Below are 21,938 nucleotides of genomic sequence, written 5' to 3'. Positions count from 1 at the left end.
TGCTACCAGTTGTAGAACATACAGTATAAAATACAAGTCATTTCAGACATATGCATACACACTGCTTTGTTGCTGCAGCAGGCATACACTGAATTATAGTGTTGATAGCAATGAGGAAGCCACTACTCTACAAGGAGAACATATCTGCTCATATACAGCTTGCTAGAGACCACGAGTAGACTACTGGAAGAATACTATATGGATTGATGAGTCTAAACTAGAACTTGACTTAAATGAGAGATGTTATGTTTGGAGAAAACCATTGACCTCATCTGAACTGTGAAACGTGGCAGTATGGTTTGAGGCTATTTTCCTGTCATGGGACCAGGACAACTTGCCATCACTGATGTGTGCCAAACCACTTTTGATGTTAATATTTTTATTTCATTTTAATTTTCACCTTTTTTTTTGTCCGCAGTTATGACTCATATGCATTCATTAGAACTCTAGGTATATGCCCTTTTCAAGTGTCGAGAGCAATAGGAGAGGTTTGGGTATGACCAAAAGAACCAGAAAGAATCCAATAAACTCTAATGCTGGGTACACACTAGACGATACTGTGAATTATGTGCGACATTCCAACGGATCTGAAAGACACAATGTTCAAATCGTCAAGTGTGTATGCACCTTGTTGCCAACAATAACATCCTCCGTCAGCCTTGCATGCAGGGCCGGCGAAAGACATCCCTAGCGAGCGACATGCTGCCGAATGCAGCAAGGCCGTTGTCCCGTATCTGCAGGCATCAGCAAGTGTGTACCCACTTGCCGATGCAGACTCCCCTACCGGATCCCATCACCCGTGATGCTGCTGGGTTTACACATCGTGTAGTGTGTATCCATCTTAAGAAAACAAAAAATTATCTTCCAAAAGAATTAAAAAATAGTCGTTTGTCACAGAATAAATAGGAAATAAATCTCAGGACATGCCGTAGCTGATTATTATATAGATATCAAAATGCATGAGCCATCTAATGCATGAACATCCTATGATTGCCCTGTGTTTCTCATGTGTAAGCAATAAATGTCACATGCATCACATGCCAATAAAACTACCCCTTTTTAAGCAGTAACAAGATATCTCTATGGTAACGGTGGTTGAAGTGGGGGTATGGAAAAGTGAAGGTTGTAATTATGCGCTCACAAAGGGGGGGTGTCCACTCAAGGGGGCGCGTCCTTCAGTGTAGTTTACCACCCCTTATACACATTTTGCACCACAATAGAAGGACCCCTTATCCTATCTAGTACTGGTGCCCCTTTCACATTATAGCACACGGTATGAGCCGAAATTCACATTATGCCACATGGTATGAGACAAAATTCAGGGAGAGTGACAGGGGAAGGTGACAGCAGGGACATAGGGCGAGTGACAGGGGAGAGTGACAGCAGGGACATAGGGAAAGTGACAGCAAGGACATAGGGAAAGTGACAGGGGAAGATGATAGCAGGGACATAGGGAGAGTGACAGGGGAAAGTGACAGCAGGGACATAGGGAGAGTGACAGGGGAAGATGACAGCAGGGACATAGGGAGAGTGACAGGGGAAAGTGACAGCAGGGACATAGGGAGAGTGACAGGGGAAGTGACAGCAGGGACATAGGGAGAGAGAAAGGCAGCAGGGTAATATCACCTATTTAGCAACTGTGGTGCATGAGGAGGCTGTTGGCTTTGGAGATGGTGCGGAGGTGCAAAGAAGGACTGAAGGTGGCTGGGGGCGGCGGTGGTACAACAGAGGAGGAGGCTGTGATCGACGGCCTTTGGCAAAAAAAAAAAGATTATAATGACCCCCCCCAGTTTAGGGTATACACACACATACACACTCACATATACAAATACACACCCAACCCCACATACGTACACACACGCGCACACACATTACATCACAGACATAGCCACATATCTACATACTCACAGCCACTTACAGTATACACACACACATATATACACAAATGCATATATATATATATATATATATATACACATACACACACACACATACATACACACACACACACACACAGTCACATATATATATATATATATATATATATACTCACACACACACACACACACACACACACACACACACACACGTAGACACTGTCCCCACCCTGACACTCTTCTCCATCAGTTCCCCTCTGCTCACCAGTTTTGCCGGGTAACAGCATACGGGAGCTGGAGCCAGGCAGCTGCGCTGTAGAGTGGAGCCGTGGTGTAATCATGCAGGAGCTGAGCCTTGCAGCCGTACTTGTCATGGCCAAGGGACAGGAGCCAGGCACTGTACTATTTCAAATCTGCCGTGGACCGGCAGCCAATCAGGAGCGGCCGCTCCTGATTGGCTGCTGGTCCGCAGCAGATTTGAAATAGTAGCACTGCGGTCAGCTCGATGCGGCGGCAACCCGGAGGGGGACAGTGCTCGCTGGAGTGCCAGTATGTATACCATACCATTGTATACCGGACAACTTCGAGCACTGTATGGTAATACAATGATTGGTGGAATAATTGTTCTAAATGTATAAAATCCTATTATTATTTAATAGCATATAGATTTACAAGAGACATTTAGGTATATGCAATTGAGGTCAAATTCCAGCTGGAATTCGACCGTTTTAAAATTCGACACAATTCGACAGTCACATACCCTCCCGCCGGGACCCGAATTCGACATATTCAATAAAAAACGGATTCGACAGTCCCGCTGTCGAAAAATGGACCAATGGACGATAGTGCGCGTTCTGGATTCGACTTCATGGACAGCACAAAAGTGTTTAAAAAAAATCAAGAAAAAAAATGCGTGGGGTCCCCCCTCCTAAGCATAACCAGCCTCGGGCTCTTCGAGCCGGTCCTGGTTGTAAAAATACGGGGGGAAAATTGACAGGGGATCCCCCGTATTTGAACAACCAGCACCGGCCTCTGCGTCCGGTCCTGGTGCAAAAAATACGGGGGACAAAAGACGTAGGGCTCCCCCGCAGAGCCAGCCCTAACCAATATGATGCCCTAGGCAAGATTTTGGCTGGTGCCCCCTAGCACAGCCGCTAATTCTGCAGGAGATGCCTGGCATGAGTCAGCTGGCAGCTCTGCTAACGTCGGGTGCCTTTTGTTTATGAAAATGCATCATATTATTTGCATTACTATGTGGCTAGGATGCACAAGCAGCTTCTGCTGATTAAAATGATATGTTGCATGCCTATATTCTGTGTGCAACTGTGGCTGTATGTGCATACGAAATGCTACATTACAGTGATTTCCAGGAATACACTGCAACGTAGCATTTCGTATGCAGATACAGCCGCAGTCACACACAGAATATAGGCATGTCGCATATCATTTTAATCAGCAGAAGCTGCTGGTGCCCCTAAGCATACCAAATGCCCTAGGCATTTGCCTCGTTTGCCTATGCCTAAGGCCGGCTCTGCTCCCCCGTATTTTTCACACCAGCACCGGGCTCCACTAGCTGGAGAGATAATGCCACAGCCGGGGGACACTTTTAATACAGGTCCCTGCGGCCGTGGCATTAAATCCCCAACTAGTCACCCCTGGCCGGGGTACCCTGGAGGAGTGAGGACCCCTTAAATCAAGGGGTCCCGCCCTCCAGCCACCCAAGGACCAGGGGTGAAGCCCGAGGCTGCCCCCCCCCCCATCCAAGGGCGGCGGATGGAGGGCTGATAGCCTTGTGTCAAAATAAAGAATATTGTTTTTTGTAGCAGAACTACAAGTACCAGCAAGCGGGGGGGAAACGGGCCTGCCGGTACCTGTAGTTCTACTGCAAAAAAAATACCCAAATAAAAACAGTACACACACACACCGTGATAGTAAAACTTTATTACGTACATGCACACAGACACACTTACCTATGTTGACACGCCGACTCTGTCCCCTTCACCAGTAGAATCCACGGTGTACCTGTAAATAAAATTATACTCACAAAAATCCAGTGTAGATCTGTCCTCTTCTGCTTGTAATTCACGTACTTGGCAAAATAATAAAACGCAAAACCCGGACCACGCACTGAAAGGGGTCCCATGTTTAAGGGGTCCCATGTGTAAACATGGGACCCCTTTCAGTGCGTGGATCGGGTTTTGCGTTTTATTATTTTTCCAAGTACGTAGATTACAAGCAGAAGAGGACCTATCTACACTGGATTTTTGTGAGTATAATTATATTTACAGGTACAACCGTGGATTCTACTGGTGAAGGGGACCGAGTCGGCGTGTCAACATAGGTAAGTATGTGTGTGTCGGTGTGCATGTATGTAAGAAAGTTTTACTATCACGGTGTGTGTGTACTGTTTTTATTTGGGTATTTTTTTTGCAGTAGAACTGCAGGTACCAGCGGGCCCGTTTCCCCCCCCGCATGCTGGTACTTGTGGTTCTCCAAGTACCAGCTTGCGGGGGAGGCTTGCTGGGACTTATAGTTCTGCTACAAAAAACAATATTCTTTATTCTGACCCAAGGCTATCAGCCTCCCATCCGCCGCCCTTGGATGGGGGGGGGGGGGGACAGCCTCGGGCTTCACCCCTGGCCCTTGGGTAGCCGGAGGGGGGGACCCCTTGATTTAAGGGGTCCCCACTCCTCCAGGATACCCCGGCCAGGGGTGACTAGTTGGGGATTTAATGCCACGGCCGCAGGGACCGATATAAAAGTGTCCCCCGGCTGTGGCATTATCTCTCCAGCTAGTAGAGCCCGGTGCTGGTGTGAAAAATACGGGGGAGCCCTACGTCTTTTGTCCCCCATATTTTTTGCACCAGGACCGGACACAGAGCCTGGTGCTGGTTGTTCAAATACGGGGGATCCCCTGTCAATTTTTTCCACGTATTTTTACAACCAGGACCAGCTCGAAGAGCCCGAGGCTGGTTATGCTTAGGAGGGGGGACCCCACGCATTTTTTTTCAGGGTTTTTAACCCATTCCCACCCCTTCCCACTGAAAAACATGCTCTGATCTCTCCATATTATTTTAGTCAGTAAAAAAAAAAATTTTTTTTTTAAATATATTAAATAATACTTGTGACTCCTAATAGACAAACCAAGTAGATAACCCCTTCTAATATAAATAGATATGCTATTAACAACAACAAAAAAACATGTTTTTAAAATTTTTTATTTGATCCCGCCAGCAAAATGAGGCGGACTGAAATTGACGAAATGACTGTCGAAAAGCACTGTTGTCGAATCGACATTCTTCAATTGAATATACTTTTGTCGAAAAGCCGCATTTTTACTATTGCAGACATGTCGAATTTGACAACTGTCGAATTGCAAAAAGTCGAATCTGAAACGTCCGTTTTATTGTCGAATCATTTTTTTGTGTCAAATGCCCCGTTTTTCGACATTTGCGGCAATTCAACCGCAATTGCATATGGCCCATTATATACAAAATCCTGACATTTGGTATTTCATACCGAATCCGTTCTTATCCTTGTAACCTTGAGACTGTTAGCAGCTTCATTTCCACACATTCATAAAATCTGGCATTACTGGAGTTCATTAAAGTGCTCTTTCAGGTGAGCACGGACTTATCTGGAAGAGACTGCATATGACAAACAGGAGAGAAATCTCATTAGCATTGCATTTATTTTCAAAATTTGCGTCAGACTACAAATTCATGATTTAGCTTTTATCTGTATTATGAATGATAGGTATTACAAGCAAGTAATGCAATTTACTGCTATTATTCACTGTAAATTTTGCACCTAAATGAGCCTTTTTTTCCGTTCCCATAAGTAAAGTTTGTAGAATAATTTATGTACTATCCGTAATTTCCTGTTTACTCTTAATGTAAAATATTGAAAAACGTGTAATTCTAAGCAATTTTTCTTTGTACTTAAAGTAGTCGATGATCTTCACATAATGATGTCTTGCCTGAAACAAGGAGGCGTTTCACTTATTGGAAAGAAAACTGCAATGACACAAGATGAATATCGTAAATCCTTCATCCGTCGCAACAAAAATCCAGAAATAAACCAAAAAGCGCACACTTTACGGGTTATGCACAGCACACTAAAGGTGAGCAGGATCATTTCAGAACAGGTGCCTGCAACACCTTGTTATTGTATGGACAAATTTATGCAACCCTTCATGCAAGAAATGGTTACTGGTTGTGTGTACCAGTATACAAGGTATACAGAGAATATAAATTAAACCTCCTAATGATAATGTGTGGACCCCTTATTCAAAAGTAAAGCATTCAGTACCTTTAATACCAAGAAATAATGACACGGAGACTTGAATTTGGCAGAAAATTGTTAGCTATTTATTGTACCCTAACCATTAGCAAACCTGTAAATTGAAAATTTTAGTTAACATGCCGATTCAGCCGGCATATGGTGGCAGAAAAAAGAATGGCTCTATTCAACTGACGCTAACCTTAAAACATTAAAATTCAAAACTATCCTAATTTAAACACAAACTATAAAATAGGTAATAGGTGCCCGACTCATACCCCCACGGTGACTACCCACCCGGATGGGTGATGCCGCTGCCCCCGGACAGGTGGTCGAGTGGCCTTAAAAGTCAATGGAGGTGAGTGCAGCTAAACCACACCAAACTGTAAATCACTACAACTAACAAGACAAACTACAACCTGCCGTTCTTTTCCGCCAACAAATAGCCAACGATAACACCAGACTAACAATTCAAAGCCAAGGCACTCCGTGCCAGAACCTCTACCAAACAGGGTGGGAGGGCGGGAAGGCAATTCAGCAGCAAGAGAGACCAAGCTGGCCTAGCATTCCCTATATATATTGACCCTCCCCTCTCGCCATGGGCTGTACTTTCCTCACAGCTAGGTCCACCCCTCACAGGAGGTTTAACTCTCTCTATTCCTATGCAGTCATTTCGCTCTCCTTAACCTCCTAATGATAATGTGTGAACCCCTTATTCAAAAGTAAAGCATTCAGTACCTTTAATACCAAGAAATAATGACACGGAGACTTGAATTTGGCAGAAAATTGTTAGCTATTTATTGTACCCTAACCATTAGCAAACCTGTAAATTGAAAATTTTAGTTAACATGCCGATTCAGCCGGCATATGGTGGCAGAAAAAAGAACGGCTCTATTCAACTAACGCTAACCTTAAAACATTAAAATTCAAAACTATCCTAATTTAAACACAAACTATAAAATAGGTAATAGGTGCCCGACTCATACCCACCCGGATGGGTGATGCCGCTGCCCCCGGGCGGGTGGTCGAGCGGCCTTAAAAGTAAATGGAGGTGAGTGCACCTAAACCACACCAAACTGTAAATCACTACAACTAACAAGACAAACTACAACCTGCCGTTCTTTTCCGCCAACAGCGAAAGACTCCTCCCCAGAGTCTTCGCACCGCCACCATAATCTCAACCTAACTCCTGCAACACTAGAAACAGATCCTCCAGGAAAAACATCATCCTCTCATTGGACAGATGCACACCATCAGGCCGAAAAAGGTGACTGTCTCGAAACCGAATCCTAGGGTGGCGAACCACTTTGCCTCCGTGGGACAACACCCACTTCGCCACCGCCCCATTCACCTTTTGCCTGGCCTCATCAATCAGGCGACCGTCCACCACACCTCGCCAACTCAACCTTGGCACCATCATAGAGAACACCAAAACACAATTGGTCCACGCTGCGGCCACACTGGCCAGATCCTTCATCATGGCCCACCGCAGCTCCAAAGATGTCCTCTTCCCCAGGTCGTTGCCACCTAAATGGACAACCAGCACCCTAGGGGCTCCATGCTCGCTGACCTGACTGACTAATCTACTCTTCATATCTTTCCACATCATCCCCCGCCAACCAAGCCAACAAACGCCATGAGCCCTAGGAAACATCTGCGCCCCCTCCGAGGCCAAAAACCTGGCTGCCCAGTACACATAAGAGTGGCCAACCACCCAGACTGCCAAATCATCGTCTACCCAACCTGAAGAGAAGGAAAGGGGTAAAAATTCGGTTAATAAGAATCTAAAGCAGAATTTATTAAATGCATTAACCTGAAGGATCTGCCAAAAGAAAAAATGGATTTTCGTGTCTTGCAGAAGTAACGGCCTAGCCGATCTGCACAAGCTTCCAGCCAATTGAAGCAGAACATAAACACACAATGAGAAAAATAAAAATTAAATTAAGAAAATAAATGGGGGGGGGAGGGGGGTATAAAATGGGAAAAACATGTAAGAACTCAGCTGGAGGTGAAAGCGTAAAAACCTGCTGAGGGACTTTGATTAGAACTGATCAGCCGAATTGTAGATTAGAATTCAGTCCGTCAAGTCAGGCAAAAAATCGTAAAAGAACTCCAGACCCCCGCTGCCAGCAGCAGCGAGTGGCTAATCCCTGAGTAGGATAAACAGGGGAGACAAACAGATACACCACACAAGGACGTACTGAACTTTACAACAGGACTTATACAACTACAAATAAACAAAACCATATTCAAGCAAACATATCATGCAACGGGGCGAATATATCGTCTGTAACTCAACGACTTCCATCGCCCCACCGCCTGGATTTCAGCCACGGAAAACCCTGCCGACGCAGCCGACGTCGCAGCCCCGATGCGGAAGGAATGAGTCCCGAAAGCAGCGGGTGGAAGGCCGAAGCTCGTCAGACAGCGACCCAGCATCCAACGAAACTGATATTTCGTCACTGGCAGACCGTCATAATGCAGCAACCACGACCCCCGACCATCGGGCCGCACTGCCGCATATTGTACTGCCAACCTCACTGGGCAAATGCTCTCCTCCAGCGCCGAAACCAAGGTGACCCATCGACCTCTACCTACTTGGTCCGTCTTAGAGCGACGCAATCTGCACAGCAAGGACCTCTCACCAACCACCACGTCCTCGAGAAGCATGCGCGAATCTGCTCGCTTAGATGGCGCCACCAGCTCCGAAACCCGAAAGGCACCGTGGTAAGCCATTGAGAACGCCAAACGGAACAGCAGCGACTCAAAAATAGACGACGCGATACTGCCAACCGCCATGATGACAGCCGGAAGCAAGGCCGCATCAATGGGCCGCCTCCTATCAGGCGGCGTTGGCGCCACGCGCGCCCACCCCTTCATCGCCTTAAGCAGAATCTCGCTCTTTGTCACGTCAGGGACACCCTTGATTTTGTTAAAGAACGAAATACCAGCTAAGTACCGGGATACCACCGCTCTGGACCTACCCGTAACAAGCAGCTGCCAAATAAAAGAAAGCATCATCCGATGCCCGTTCTTACCTTGTTGACTTCGTCCTCGGACAAACTCCTCCTACTCGCTCCAAGCTTGTCCGTAAGCCTTGAGCGTGTTCGGAGCGACTGACCGCATCGCTAGACCCTCCAGTCCGGCCCGATCACCTGCCAGACATAACCGGGACATTGAAACCCTTGCTCATCGGCCTCGGGTGCCAACAAACAAAACCTCTCCCATTGACCTCGTGACAACGCGTCGGCAATTCCGTTCTCCAGACCAGGCACATGCTGCGCGCGGAACCACACATTCCTATGCAAGCATGTCAACAGCAACTGCCCCAGCACCCTCAGGACCACCAGCGACTTCGCCCTCTGGTTATTTATCGCATGCACCACGCCCAGATTGTCACATCTAAACAAGATGCTGCGATGCGCCAGACGATCGCCCCAAACCTCCAGCGCCACCATAATGGGGAAAAGCTCCAGCAGCAAAAGGTCCTTAGTTAAACCCTCGCGATGCCATTCCGCCGGCCACAAGGCCGCGCACCAAGATCCCTCAAGGTAGCAACCGAACCCAGAGGAACCCGCCGCGTCGGTAAACAGCTGCAGCCCAGCGCTGTCGACTGTTGGGGCCTGCCAGATACACACCCCGTTGAAGTCCTCCAGGAACGAGGCCCATACGGCCAAATCCCTCTTAATCTCGGAGGACAAGCATACGAAATAATGCGGCCTGGCACACCCCGCAGTCGTCCTCTCCAGCTTCCGGCAGAAAACCCTGCCCATTGGGATTACCCGACAAGCAAAGTTAAAAAGGCCCAGCAAGGACTGCGCCTGCCGCAGCGTGACTTTGCGCGACCTTACGAACCGGCAGATAGCCTCGCGGAGCTTCGCAACCTTGTCCGGAGGCAGTCGACACAATCCCGCCACCATGTCAATTTCTATCCCCAAGAATGACAAACAGGAGACCGGCCCCTCCGTTTTATCCTCGGCCACAGGAACGCCAAAGTGAAAAAACAGAGCTCGGATGCTGAACAGCAAGTCGCCGCAGCGTGGCGAATTCGCTGGACCCACACACAGGAAGTCATCGAGGTAATGGGCGACTCCGTGACCCCCTGATGAAGACTCCACGCACCAATGTAAGAATGTGCTAAACTGTTCGAAAAACGAGCAGGAAACGGAACATCCCATCGGCAAACATTTGTCGATGAAATACTCCGCTCCAATCCGAAAACCCATAAAACGGAATGAGTCCGGATGCAACGGCAGCAACCGAAACGCGGATTCCACATCGATCTTAGCCATCAGGGCCCCAGGGCCGTAACTACGGACCAACTCTAGCGCCTCGTCAAACGACTGATACACCACCGAGCAATGAGCCGGCGGTATCGCGTCGTTGACCGACGACCCCGACGGGTAAGAAAGATGCTGAATGAGCCTAAAAGCACCTGGAGTCTTCTTGGGAACTACCCCCACTGGGGAGATGACCAAGTCATCCACCGGGGGTGAGATAAACGGTCCCTCCATCCTACCCAGCCGTACCTCCTTATCCACTTTCTCCCGCAGAACCGATGGCAAGGCACGAGCAGACTGGAGATTCCGTTGGGCCCGGACCGAAACCTTGCTCGCAACAGGCAAGCGAAACCCAAACTGAAAACCGTGAAACAAAAACTGAGCGTCCGCCTTATTTGGATACCAATCCAACCACTTGGCCATTGTATCCAAATTAATTGGCGTTGGCGCCCTGCAGAGCGCTCCCGCTCGCGCCAGGTCTTGGGTAACTTTGCTTACCCTGCGCACCCTGGCGAATGCCTTTAAAACAGGTAGAGGCTGGGTGGGAGCCGCCACATTGCAAGCACAAATGTCGAAACCGACACTGCTTGCCAAAGGAACAGGACGCATTGTTAAATGCGAAGCACTTCCCTTTTGCGGCGGCCTGCCCCCCCCACGGACGGCCAACCTACCTGTCTTGCCCGATCCGCCGTCCGCGCCGGTCCCTTGGGCGGACGACCCTGCGCGGTGCCCGTCCGCCCCCGGATTCAGGGGCTCCCTAGCAGGTTGAGAAGCCCGGGTGACTTGGAGCCAGACTTCCACGTCCTTGCAACCAAAGTCAATCACCTGCAAGCAGTCCTGTTTTTCCCGGAATTTCTCGTCATACATCCGCCATTCGATGCCTGACTATGTGCGCTGCATAACGTGTATTAAATGCAGGTATCTAATGACGTTCATATGTTCGTCAGGCCTATCTTCTAGGTAACAAGCCGCGAAGACGCAAAAACCGGCCAGCCAGTTGTCGAAGGTACGGAAACCCTCGGCCCCGATGCCCTTCTTCGCTGACGCCGACTTATAGTCCTTCTTTGCGTCCTTCGTCAAGACGAACATATCAACGTAATCGCCCCTGCAGATTTTCCTACGGCAGCTATCCCGCAGTCCCCGCATCACGGCAGTGTAATCGCAGTGGACTACCCCAGGCAAATCGCAGCGCTTCTTGGCCCTGCGAGCGTCCTCGCTAAGCCGCTTACATCTCTTCCGCCTCTCCTGCTGACCCGCCGCCCTCTTGGCATATTTTGTCGCGCGCTTTTTTGCCCTAGTCGTGCTACTGACTTCGGACGCCGGCGACGACAGGGAAGAAGAAGAGGAAGAGCTGCGAGAACTAGAGCGCGTGCTGGAGCTCGACACCGACTGCTCAACCTCACCTGATGCTGTCGACTGCTCGGACAGGGAATCCTCCGGTGTGGCCACTGCGACATCCTCTTACTCGCTCCCCACCATCTCAACTTCGCCGCGATCACCTGTAGTAGAAGACGGAGCAAAGGACCCAGAAACCAATCGAGGCGTATGTCTAGCACCCCGGGGCGAAGGCGTCCCCACTTCGCGCCCTTGCTCATTCCACACGGAACGACGACTTAGCTGCGCCGCTGCCGCCCCCAGCTCGCGGCAAGCACGAGCAACTTGCTGCGCCGCCGACCCCGGCCGCGCACCGGACCCGCTTGCTACTGCGTGCGTGCCGGAATGCCTTGCCACCCCCGGGGATGCGGCAGCGGCCAGCGGACCCAATGCCGCCACCACCGTTGACCGGGCCGACGCCAGTTCTCCGGAGGGGTCCTGACCACCCCAAAACTCACTGCCGGCACCCGCGGGAGCCCCCGAAGATGCCAGCGCGTGCCTCCCTGCCCGTCGCCCAACAGGCGCCAACAGGGGGCCCGATGCCCGAAGCCCAGACTGGCCCGATGGGGAACCGGCAGCGCCCCTGACCATCAGCGGCCCGGTCCCCCACCAGTCACTGCTCCCCACCAGTGCCTGCCTTTCGCCGCCAGCGCTGCTTCCACTGTCTGACCCCCCGCGCGCGCCCTCCCCCCACAGGCCGGAGCTCCCTCCGCCCGCTGGGAGGGTGCCGCGGCGGGACTCCCTGCTGCCCTGCTCGCTTCTGCTGCGCCCCCCCCTGCCACCGCTTCCCGCCGGACTCCGGCTGCAAGGGAGGCAGCAGGGGAGACAAGGACACGTGCGCGAACGGCACCACCTGTGGAGAGCGCGGGCGTGCGCGCACCCTGCGCGCGCGGCCCGCCGCTTCCCGCCACTACCCCTCCGTCAGTGTCTGCAGGGATAACTGTCGGACGAGACCCCGCGACAGGCCTCGTCCGACTTGCCGCCACCGCCGCCCGCCCGCTCTGCCCCCCTCGCCTGGCACCGCCTCTCGGCCGCGACAAGGGGGAAGAAAAGGGGGACGAAACGGCAGCCTCCGTTGGCCGCCCAACGTGGCCCGCGGGCGCCCGAACGCAGCACCGAAGCCGCCAACACTGCACCCGGAGGTGAGGGCCGATGCCCGTCCACCTCCGGGCGTCCTGCCTATGCCCCCAGCCCTCCCCGCCGCCCGCGCCTGGCCGGCAAGACCGGCCCGGAACCCAGCGGCAATGAGTACCGGGTCCGCCGCGCCCCGTCCGCACCAGCGCCCGCGTAGGCCCAAGAAGACGGGAAGCCGACAGCAGCGCCAGCCAGCCCGTCCTCGGGCCCAGACCCACCACCTGATGAGCGGTAACGGGCTGGGGTCCCGGCGGTACGGCGAGGTCGAGATGCGGCCATCACTGACAGAGTATAACTTTGAAGGGAAGTGGTAATAACGAAGCTATAGCAAACAAGGCTAACAATGTGGAAACTCTGCTATGCAGCACTCACCAAAGGCAATTCAGCAACAAGAGAGACCAAGCTGGCCTAGCATTCCCTATATATATTGACCCTCCCCTCTCACCATGGGCTGTACTTTCCTCACAGCTAGGTCCACCCCTCACAGGAGGTTTAACTCTCTCTATTCCTATGCAGTCATTTCGCTCTCCAAATGTGAAGGCAGCCATAAACTGAAATTATCAGTCCAACCAGCTAATATCAGCTGATCAGACTGATAATTGTACAGTGTATGGCTGCGACTGAGCACAGATTATAGCTGTTGGGCACAGACATGACACATATATTGGTGGACCCACCATTTTGCTGATCAAGGTAAGTGTGTATACTTACAGATTGGCCGCTTGATATGTCGGTCCCTGTCATGCAGCTAGACGGGCATTTGAATTTGCCCGACCAACTGTGACGTCGCCACCCGTAGCAAAGTACACACAGCACAATGTGCCGATATATATGTCCTATAGATTGTAAGCTTGTGAGCAGGGCCTTCCTACCTCTATGTCTGTCTGTATTTGCCCAGTTTTGTTCTATAACTGTTGTTCTAATTGTAAAGCGCAACGGCATATGCTGCGCTATATAAGAAACTGCTAATAAATAAATAAATAAATAAAGATATATCTGCAGATATATCGACTATAGGTGGGTACACACTATTAGATATATCTGCAGATCAATTGATCTGCAGATATATCTATGTACTGATCGGGCAGTGTGCTGTGCATACACACAGCCCGATCCGTCGGGGGACTGACGTCATGAACTGGGCGGGCGCTCGCGCCCGCCCAGTTCACCTGTCAATCACCGCCGGCCGCCGCAGCATGTGTACGGGCGGTCGGGCGACCTCCCCGTACACACACAGCGACGCGCCAATATATCGTTAGATATATTGGCTGTCGGCTGTGCTGCGCGGCCGACGCGATACGTCTGTGAACGACGGAGTTAACAGACGTATCGCCCGTACACACTGGCCGACGGTCCCGCGATGTATCGGCCGTTCAAGAGAACGGCCGATACATCGACCAGTGTGTACGGGCCTTATCTGTGCTGCAGGGCAGACGCGATATGCCTATGAATCACTTTGTTCACAGACATATCGTTGTTACACACCTGCCGATTGCCCATGGTATATCGACCGCTCAGTTAAACGGCCAATCCGCTTAATTGAACGATATATCAGCCAGTGTGTACCCATCATAACAATGCAAAAATTGGTGCTCGGATCTGAGGGTGGATATACTCACCATTAAACGGACAGACCGATTACCAAACAGTGTATGACTATCTGTCTAATGAAGTGTTTTGGCACACAGTATATGACCAGCATTACCAATAGCATATTTAAGATTGGGTCATAGCTGTTCCTTTTATTGTGACATATCCTTAATAATCTTTTGGTTTTCTTAAGGCAAAACTGATAGAACTACAGGCACTGAACCAAATTCTGGAGAGTCCAAACTTAAACTCTGCAACATTTCAGAAGTGGAAGTCTGAGCATGAGCAACTCTATGGTACTATAGGAAGTAGCCCTCAGGCACCAAGAAAGAGTGGGGGTGACATGCATCAAGAAGGAGCAACCGATAACCTCAAAAGCAAACAGGACAGTGAGGAAAGTGAAGCAAGTGACTGAAATATGATCCATTGATAATGTACTGTTCAGTGATTTATAAGGCTCTTAATCAAAACTCGTACTTAACTGAAGAGATTGATGACCATAGTGGTATAACTTTTTATCAAGAACTGATATATTGTAAGTTGTTTATTGTATATTGTACCACTTTTTAAAAAAAATAAAAAAATATGTAATTTCCCTGTGGGACTTGCATATACCCCAGTTTATCTAACTTCCATTTTTGTATATTGCATATCATTATTGCTTTAAATCCAGCTAAGAGGCCTTTGTTTTCTTTAAGTAGTCTAATTTGGACCATTAAGGTCAGAGAAACCACACTTTGTGGCTGCAGATGATTGGATATATTAGAAAACAATGACTGTACTTTATTGCCCATTGGGTCTGATTCGGAGTTCGACATAAGGGCCTAATTCAGAGATGTACACAAACCCAATGGTTTATGTACACCTCCGATGGTGTGGAATCTGCACAAGCACATATGCAGCACTGCAAAATCGCTTGCAGTGCCCTGAACGGGTGGTATTCATGTGACCGGCGGTCGGGAGACCGGCGGTCACATGACCTCCACCAACATCCCGCCCCCTCACTATCCCGATGGTCGGCATGCCGACCAACAGGGACTATTTCCACTTGTGGGTGTCCACGACACCCATAGAGTGGGAATAGAACCCGTGGACCGAGCCCGTGGCAAGCGCAGCGAGCCCGCAAGGGACTTGCTGCACTCGCCCCTCCCCGCCGGGATCCCGGCGTCGGTATGCTGCCGGGATCCCGGCGTCGGTATTCTGACCGGCAGTCTCCTGACCGCCGGTCAGACATACTACACCCCCCTGAACACCACAGCCTGATTTACAGGTTGCGCCTCTTTGGGGGTCGCGTGGGAGTGGCAACAGGCAGCGTTACAGCAAACAGGGGCATGTCGCACCTGTTTTCTGTGCATGTTGAAGCCAGCACCGTAAATTCCCCAGTCATCCTGAATAACCACACGGACACTCGTATAGACAGACAGATACATTAGCATAAGGCAGTATTTCTGACTGCCGCATTTGCGGACACTTCATGTGTGACTCAGAATAGGAAACCTTGTATTTTCAAACTGTTCACTAAATAACTGGAAATGGAGCGTGTTCGGTAAGAAATTTCTGTGACAGATAACTGCATTGGCACAAATCATATTAATACATCATTTAGCATCAGAGACTCACGTTTAATAAGGAAAGCAAATGATTAGTTATAATAAACTACCTGATAAAAAGAAAAAGAAGCGCTTGAATTTTGCATAAGTACAATTGCAGGATTTATAATGTTAAAGTATTTATTTTCTTTAATAAAATCACATAATGCTGCTATATTTGACTCCATTTATTTTAATTAACAGCTTTTATGATAAATTTATTCAGAATACAACTTATATACACATTCATACAGTACCTAGCCGAAACTAGGCAGCATGGCCAATTAAAGGGTTGCCTGCGATTGCAGTTTCTTCAGTGTTCTTTATTCAAATTATTGGTTGTTATAAGTGCTTCCTAGTACCCATGTGGGTGCCAGGACATTAAAACAATTGTGCTTCATTTAAAATAATTATATATATATATATATATATATATATGTATATACATACATATACACACGCACTGCCCAAAAAAATAAAGGGAACACTTAAACAACACAATGTAACTCCAAGTCAATCACACTTCTGTGAAATCAAACTGTCCACTTAGGAAGCAACAATGATTGACAATCAATTTCACATACTGTTGTGCAAATGGAATAGACAACAGGTGGAAATTATAGGCAATTAGCAAGACACCCTCAATAAAGGAGTTGTTCTGCAGGTGGTGACCACAGACCACTTCTCAGCTCCTATGCTTTCTGGCTGATGTTTTGGTCACTTTTGAAAGCTGGCGGTGCTTTCACTCTAGTGGTAGCATGAGACGGAGTCTACAACCCACACAAGTGGCTCAGGTAGTGCAGCTCATCTAGGATGGCACATCAATGCGAGCTGTGGCAAGAAGGTTTGCTGTGTCTGTCAGCGTAGTGTCCAGAGCATGGAGGGGCTACCAGGAGACAGGCCAGTACATCAGGAGACATGGAGGAGGCCGTAGGAGGGCAACAACCCAGCAGCAGGACCGCTTCCTCTGCCTTTGTGCAAGGAGGAACAGGAGGAGCACTGCCAGAGCCCTGCAAAATGACCTCCAGCAAGCCACAAATGTGCATGTGTCTACTCAAACAATCAGAAACAGGCTCCATGAGGGTGGTATGAGGGCCCGACGTCCACAGGTGGGGGTTGTGCTTACAGCCCAACACTGTGCAGGACGTTTGGCATTTGCCAGAGAACACCAAGATTGGCAAATTTGCCACTGGCGCCCTGTGCTCTTCACAGATGAAAGCAGGTTCTCACTGAGCACATGTGACAGAGTCTGGAGATGCCAAGGAGAACGTTCTGCTGCCTGCAACATCCTCCAGCATGACCGGTTTGGCAGTGGGTCAGTAATGGTGTGGGGTGGCATTTCTTTGGGGGGGCCGCACAGCCCTCCATGTGCTCGCCAGAGGTAGCCTGACTGCCATTAGGTACCAAGATGAGATCCTCAGACCCCTTGTGAGACCATATGCTGGTGCGGTTGGCCCTGGGTTCCTCCTAATGCAAGACAGTGCTAGACCTCATGAGGCTGGAGTGTGTCAGCAGTTCCTGCAAGACGAAGGCATTGATGCTATGGACTGGCCCGCCCGTTCCCCAGACCTGAATCCAATTGAGCACATCTGGGACATCATGTCTCGCTCCATCCACCAACTCCACGTTGCACCACAGACTATCCAGGAGTTGGCGGATGCTTTAGTCCAGGTCTGGGAGGAGATCCCTCAGGAGACCATCCGCCACCTCATCAGGAGTATGCCCAGGCGTTGTAGGGAGGTCATACAGGCACGTGGAGGCCACACACACTACTGAGCCTCATTTTGACTTGTTTTAAGGACATTACATCAAAGTTGGATCAGCCTGTAGTGTGTTTTTCAACTTTAATTTTGAGTGTGACTCCAAATCCAGACCTCCATGGGTTAATAAATTTGATTTCCATTGATCATTTTTGTGTGATTTTGTTGTCAGCACATTCAACTATGTAAAGAACAAAGTATTTAATAAGAATATTTCATTCATTCAGATCTAGGATGTGTTATTTTAGTGTTCCCTTTATTTTTTTTGAGCATTATATATATATATATATATATATATATATATATATATATATATATATATATATATAATGTCCAAAAGTAACGGCACTGGAGACTGTCAGCGAATATAAATGCTGTATTTAGCAGGTAAACGAACGTTTCGGAGTATAGACTCCGTCCTCAGTACCACATACAATCACATTGTATGTGGTACTGAGGACGGAGTCTATACTCCGAAACGTTCGTTTACCTGCTAAATACAGCATTTATATTCGCTGACAGTCTCCAGTGCCGTTACTTTTGGACATTGTGTAACTGCTGTTTATCTGGCACGGAGAGAAGTTTTCCATTTACTGCGGAGTGCCGGCTGCCATGGACTTTTTGTATATATATATATATATATATATATATATATATATATATATATATATATATATATTGGAACAAAAAGCCCGGCACTCCCACAAAAAATATCAACTTGCCCCGGTGCCCTCAGGAACGACTAACATAGGAAAGAAAAACTGCGGCACTCGGGGACTGAGGAAAAGATGATGTATTCAGCAATACATGATTTACATCAACGTTTCGGGGATTTTAACCCCTTTTTCAAGATGTACCTGTGTGAAAAAAGGAGAACCCACTCACCTTTTATGCAGAGACAGAGACCCGCCACAACACCCGTGCACGTGAAGTCCCGAGCGTCCCCGTCCGGCGTGTGCGGAGGCGCCAGGGGATGACGTGGCCCGACGTCCGTGCTACGCTCGTCCGTCAGTTGCCCGGCAACGCCTGACGCTAAACCCGCAGTCCGGAAGCTGGGGAGAGGGGACACAGATACCACAGACACCAATGTTAAAGATATCCACAGAACATGTAAATAGCAAACAATGAAATTAGAAGTAAAAAATGAAATTAGAAGTAAAAAAGACTCCCAACAGACCTAGCATGCAAAGGGAAGACACCATGTAGGTGTCTCAGGGAAAAGACAGAACAGTCCCCATCATGTAAAGAAATAGGGGAAGCAGCAATTATTGTAGATAGCCAGTTGTGTCAGTATGACCCAAAGGGTGGACAGAAGAAATAGAGCAAAACAGTAAAGAAATAAAAAATAATAATAAAAATAAATATAAAGAAAAAAGAAAATATATGAAACAAGAGGCGACATATTGTGTCACATGATGTCAAGTCCCTGGTCTTGGTTATCCGAAGGTACTCCACACAATTCTTTCATTAAGGCCAGTTGGATGGATGGTATTAAGCCTGAAGATCCAGGACGCCTCTTTGCGGAGGAGAGCTCCATCACGGTCGCCCCCCTCGGGCAGATTTTGGAATGTGATCAATGATAATATGTTTCAAATCGTCCAACAGGTGTTTGGCCTCCTGGAAGTGCCTGGCTACTGGCTGATCAGAGGGGGACCCCGCAATGGCGGCCTTTATGGCTGACCGGTGGAGGGCCATACGTTCTCTCAAAGTTCTGATCGTTTTCCCTACATAACAAAGATTGCAGGGACAAATAATGAGGTATATGATATGCGTAGATGTACAGGAAACAACATGCCTGATGGTGATTCTCGTTCCCGTAATGGGGATAATAAAGGAGGACCCGGTGATCATATGGCTACAGGTGGTACATCCCAAGCAGCGGTAACATCCTGGTTTCCTTGACAAAAAGGTCCCTTTGGTTGAATTAGAGAAATTTGAAATATCAGTCCGGACCACTAGGTCCTTGATGTTGCGTCCCCTCCTATAGCACATCATAGGAGTGGAATGTTTAAACGGGAGGGAAGGGTCAGTGGACACTATAGGCCAAAGTGCACGACTTGCTCTATTCAACACCGGGCTGGAGGTGTCGAATGTCATGATCCAAGGGATTCTGTCGCCCATAGATCTCGCCGAGGGGCGTAAGAGCTCATCTCGCTTCTGTGCCAGAACCTCTTTTTTGATGCATACCAGAGCTGACCTGTCGTATCCTCTTTCGGTAAATTTGGTGACCATCTTGTCCAATTCGCCCTCAATCTTGTCTGGCTGGTTACAAATGCGTGCCACTCTCAGCATCTGGGATCTGGGTAAACCCTGTTTCAAGGGACGGGGATGATGGCTATTAGCCCGCAGCAGGGTGTTCTTGTCTGTTGGTTTGCTGTAGATATTGGTCAATAATTTCCCTGCATCCAAGGACACCAGGACATCTAGGTAATTAATGGATGACGGGGACCACTGATAAGTGATCCTGATGGGGGAAGCTCTGGTGTTGATGGACTCAAGTAAATTTGTCAGAGCTTGTTCACCCCCGGTCCAAAGGATGAAGATGTCATCAATATACCTGGTGAAGAGAGCGATGGACTGGGCAACCGTGGGGTCTTGAAAAAACATCGACTTCTCTTCTTGCAACATAAAAATGTTGGCATACGAGGGTGCTACGTTGCTTCCCATAGCACAGCCCGATTTTTGTACATAAAATCTGCCGTCAAACAAGAAATAGTTTCTAGTTAAGGTTAACTCCAGCAAGGTCATAAAAAAGTCCAGGTCCACATCCTGCATGCCCTCCCTAAGTAAAAATGATCTCATGGCACCCAGGCCTCCATCATGGGGGATGCTGGTGTACAAACTGCAGATGTCGATCGTACATAGGAGGGTCCCGTCGGGTACACTCCCTATGGAATCCAAGAGCAGCAAAAAAGACGTAGTGTCTTTTAGACAACTAGGTTGCCTTAGAACAAGTGGTTGTAGAACACAGTCCAAGAATTGGGACACAGGTTGGTATAAGGATTGGCGTGCGGAAATGATTGGACGACCAGGGGGTTTACTGAGATCTTTATGTATTTTTGGGACTGTGAAAAAGATGGGGACCAGAGGAAAATCCTGTGTCAATGCCTTGTGTATCTTGTCGGATATAATGCCGGAATCCTTGGCTTCAGCTAAAATCCCATCCAACTCTAGTTTGTATTCTAAGGATGGATCTGTGTCCAATTGACCGTACGTGTCAAGATCTGAAAGTTGAGCCAAGATTTCCGTTCTATAGTAGGCCAAGTCGAGGATAACAATCCCGCCCCCCTTATCCGCGGGGCGGATAACAACATCAGTGTATGATCCTAAGTCCTTAAGAGCCGTCAGCTGTTGTTTGGAAAGATTCTGATGTTGTATTTTAGATGCTTTAGTGTATTTATTCATTGATTCGTCCATCAGTCTGATAAACGATTTGATGGACGAATTAGACGACTGGGGGTCGAACATGGAACTGCTTCTTTTATTGAGAAAAGGTTGAAAAATAGTAGGGGTAGTAGTAACATTGGTAGAAGTGGGATGTAATGAAAAAAATTCTTGTCTCCTCAGTTTACGAGAAAATTGATATAGGTCGATCTTCCAGTCCAGCTCATTGTGCTGATTGGTAGGGACGAAAGAAAGTCCGTGCCCCAAGACCTCCAATTCTGCTGGAGAGAAAGTGCGCTTGGACAAGTTGTAGACTAAGTTTTGTTTTTTTGCGGCCCGATCGAAGGAGTCGCGTGTTCTGACCGGCCCTGCGGGTGGCCGACCTCTTCCTTTTGGTGCCGCAGCTGGTAAGGTCCCTAAAGGGGCCGAGGGACTGTCCAGAGCTCCATCTGAATCACCCATCGCAAATTCACTGTCACTATTAGAGGAGGCTCCAGATCTTTGCTTGTTCTCTCTGCGTCTTCGCCATCCTTGTCTGGGTTTGGGCTGAGCTGTGTGTTGATTACCGGGGTTGCCCCCCATCAGCCAGCGGTGTACCCTGTTGGTATCGTAGTCCTCCTGAACAGTGTGGAGCTTGTTTTTCTTAAATTTGATCAGGTCCCGGCGGTAT

At 48.7% G+C, this 21,938-nt stretch overlaps 1 protein-coding gene across 3 annotated transcripts in view; it reads left to right on the top strand.

Annotated features, from left to right (window-relative positions):
* Window positions 1–15,164, top strand: part of CNKSR1 (connector enhancer of kinase suppressor of Ras 1) — a 153,103-nt gene extending 137,939 nt beyond the window's left edge. For 2 of the 3 annotated variants that reach the window (XM_063954743.1, XM_063954745.1), the window contains 2 exons: window positions 5,824–5,999; window positions 14,729–15,164. In XM_063954743.1, coding sequence (XP_063810813.1) covers window positions 5,824–5,999; window positions 14,729–14,950 — 398 coding nt within the window. In that variant the 3' untranslated portion in view covers window positions 14,951–15,164. The remainder of the gene's footprint in view (window positions 1–5,823; window positions 6,000–14,728) is intronic. The other variant, XM_063954744.1, reaches the window with a different exon arrangement.
* Window positions 15,165–21,938: the final 6,774 nt, after the last annotated feature.

Source organism: Pseudophryne corroboree, chromosome 2 (assembly GCF_028390025.1).
Source record: "Pseudophryne corroboree isolate aPseCor3 chromosome 2, aPseCor3.hap2, whole genome shotgun sequence".
NCBI lineage: Eukaryota > Metazoa > Chordata > Amphibia > Anura > Myobatrachidae > Pseudophryne > Pseudophryne corroboree.
The sequence above is the reverse complement of the archived record's forward strand: the minus strand, read 5'-3'. Positions and strand labels throughout refer to the sequence as shown.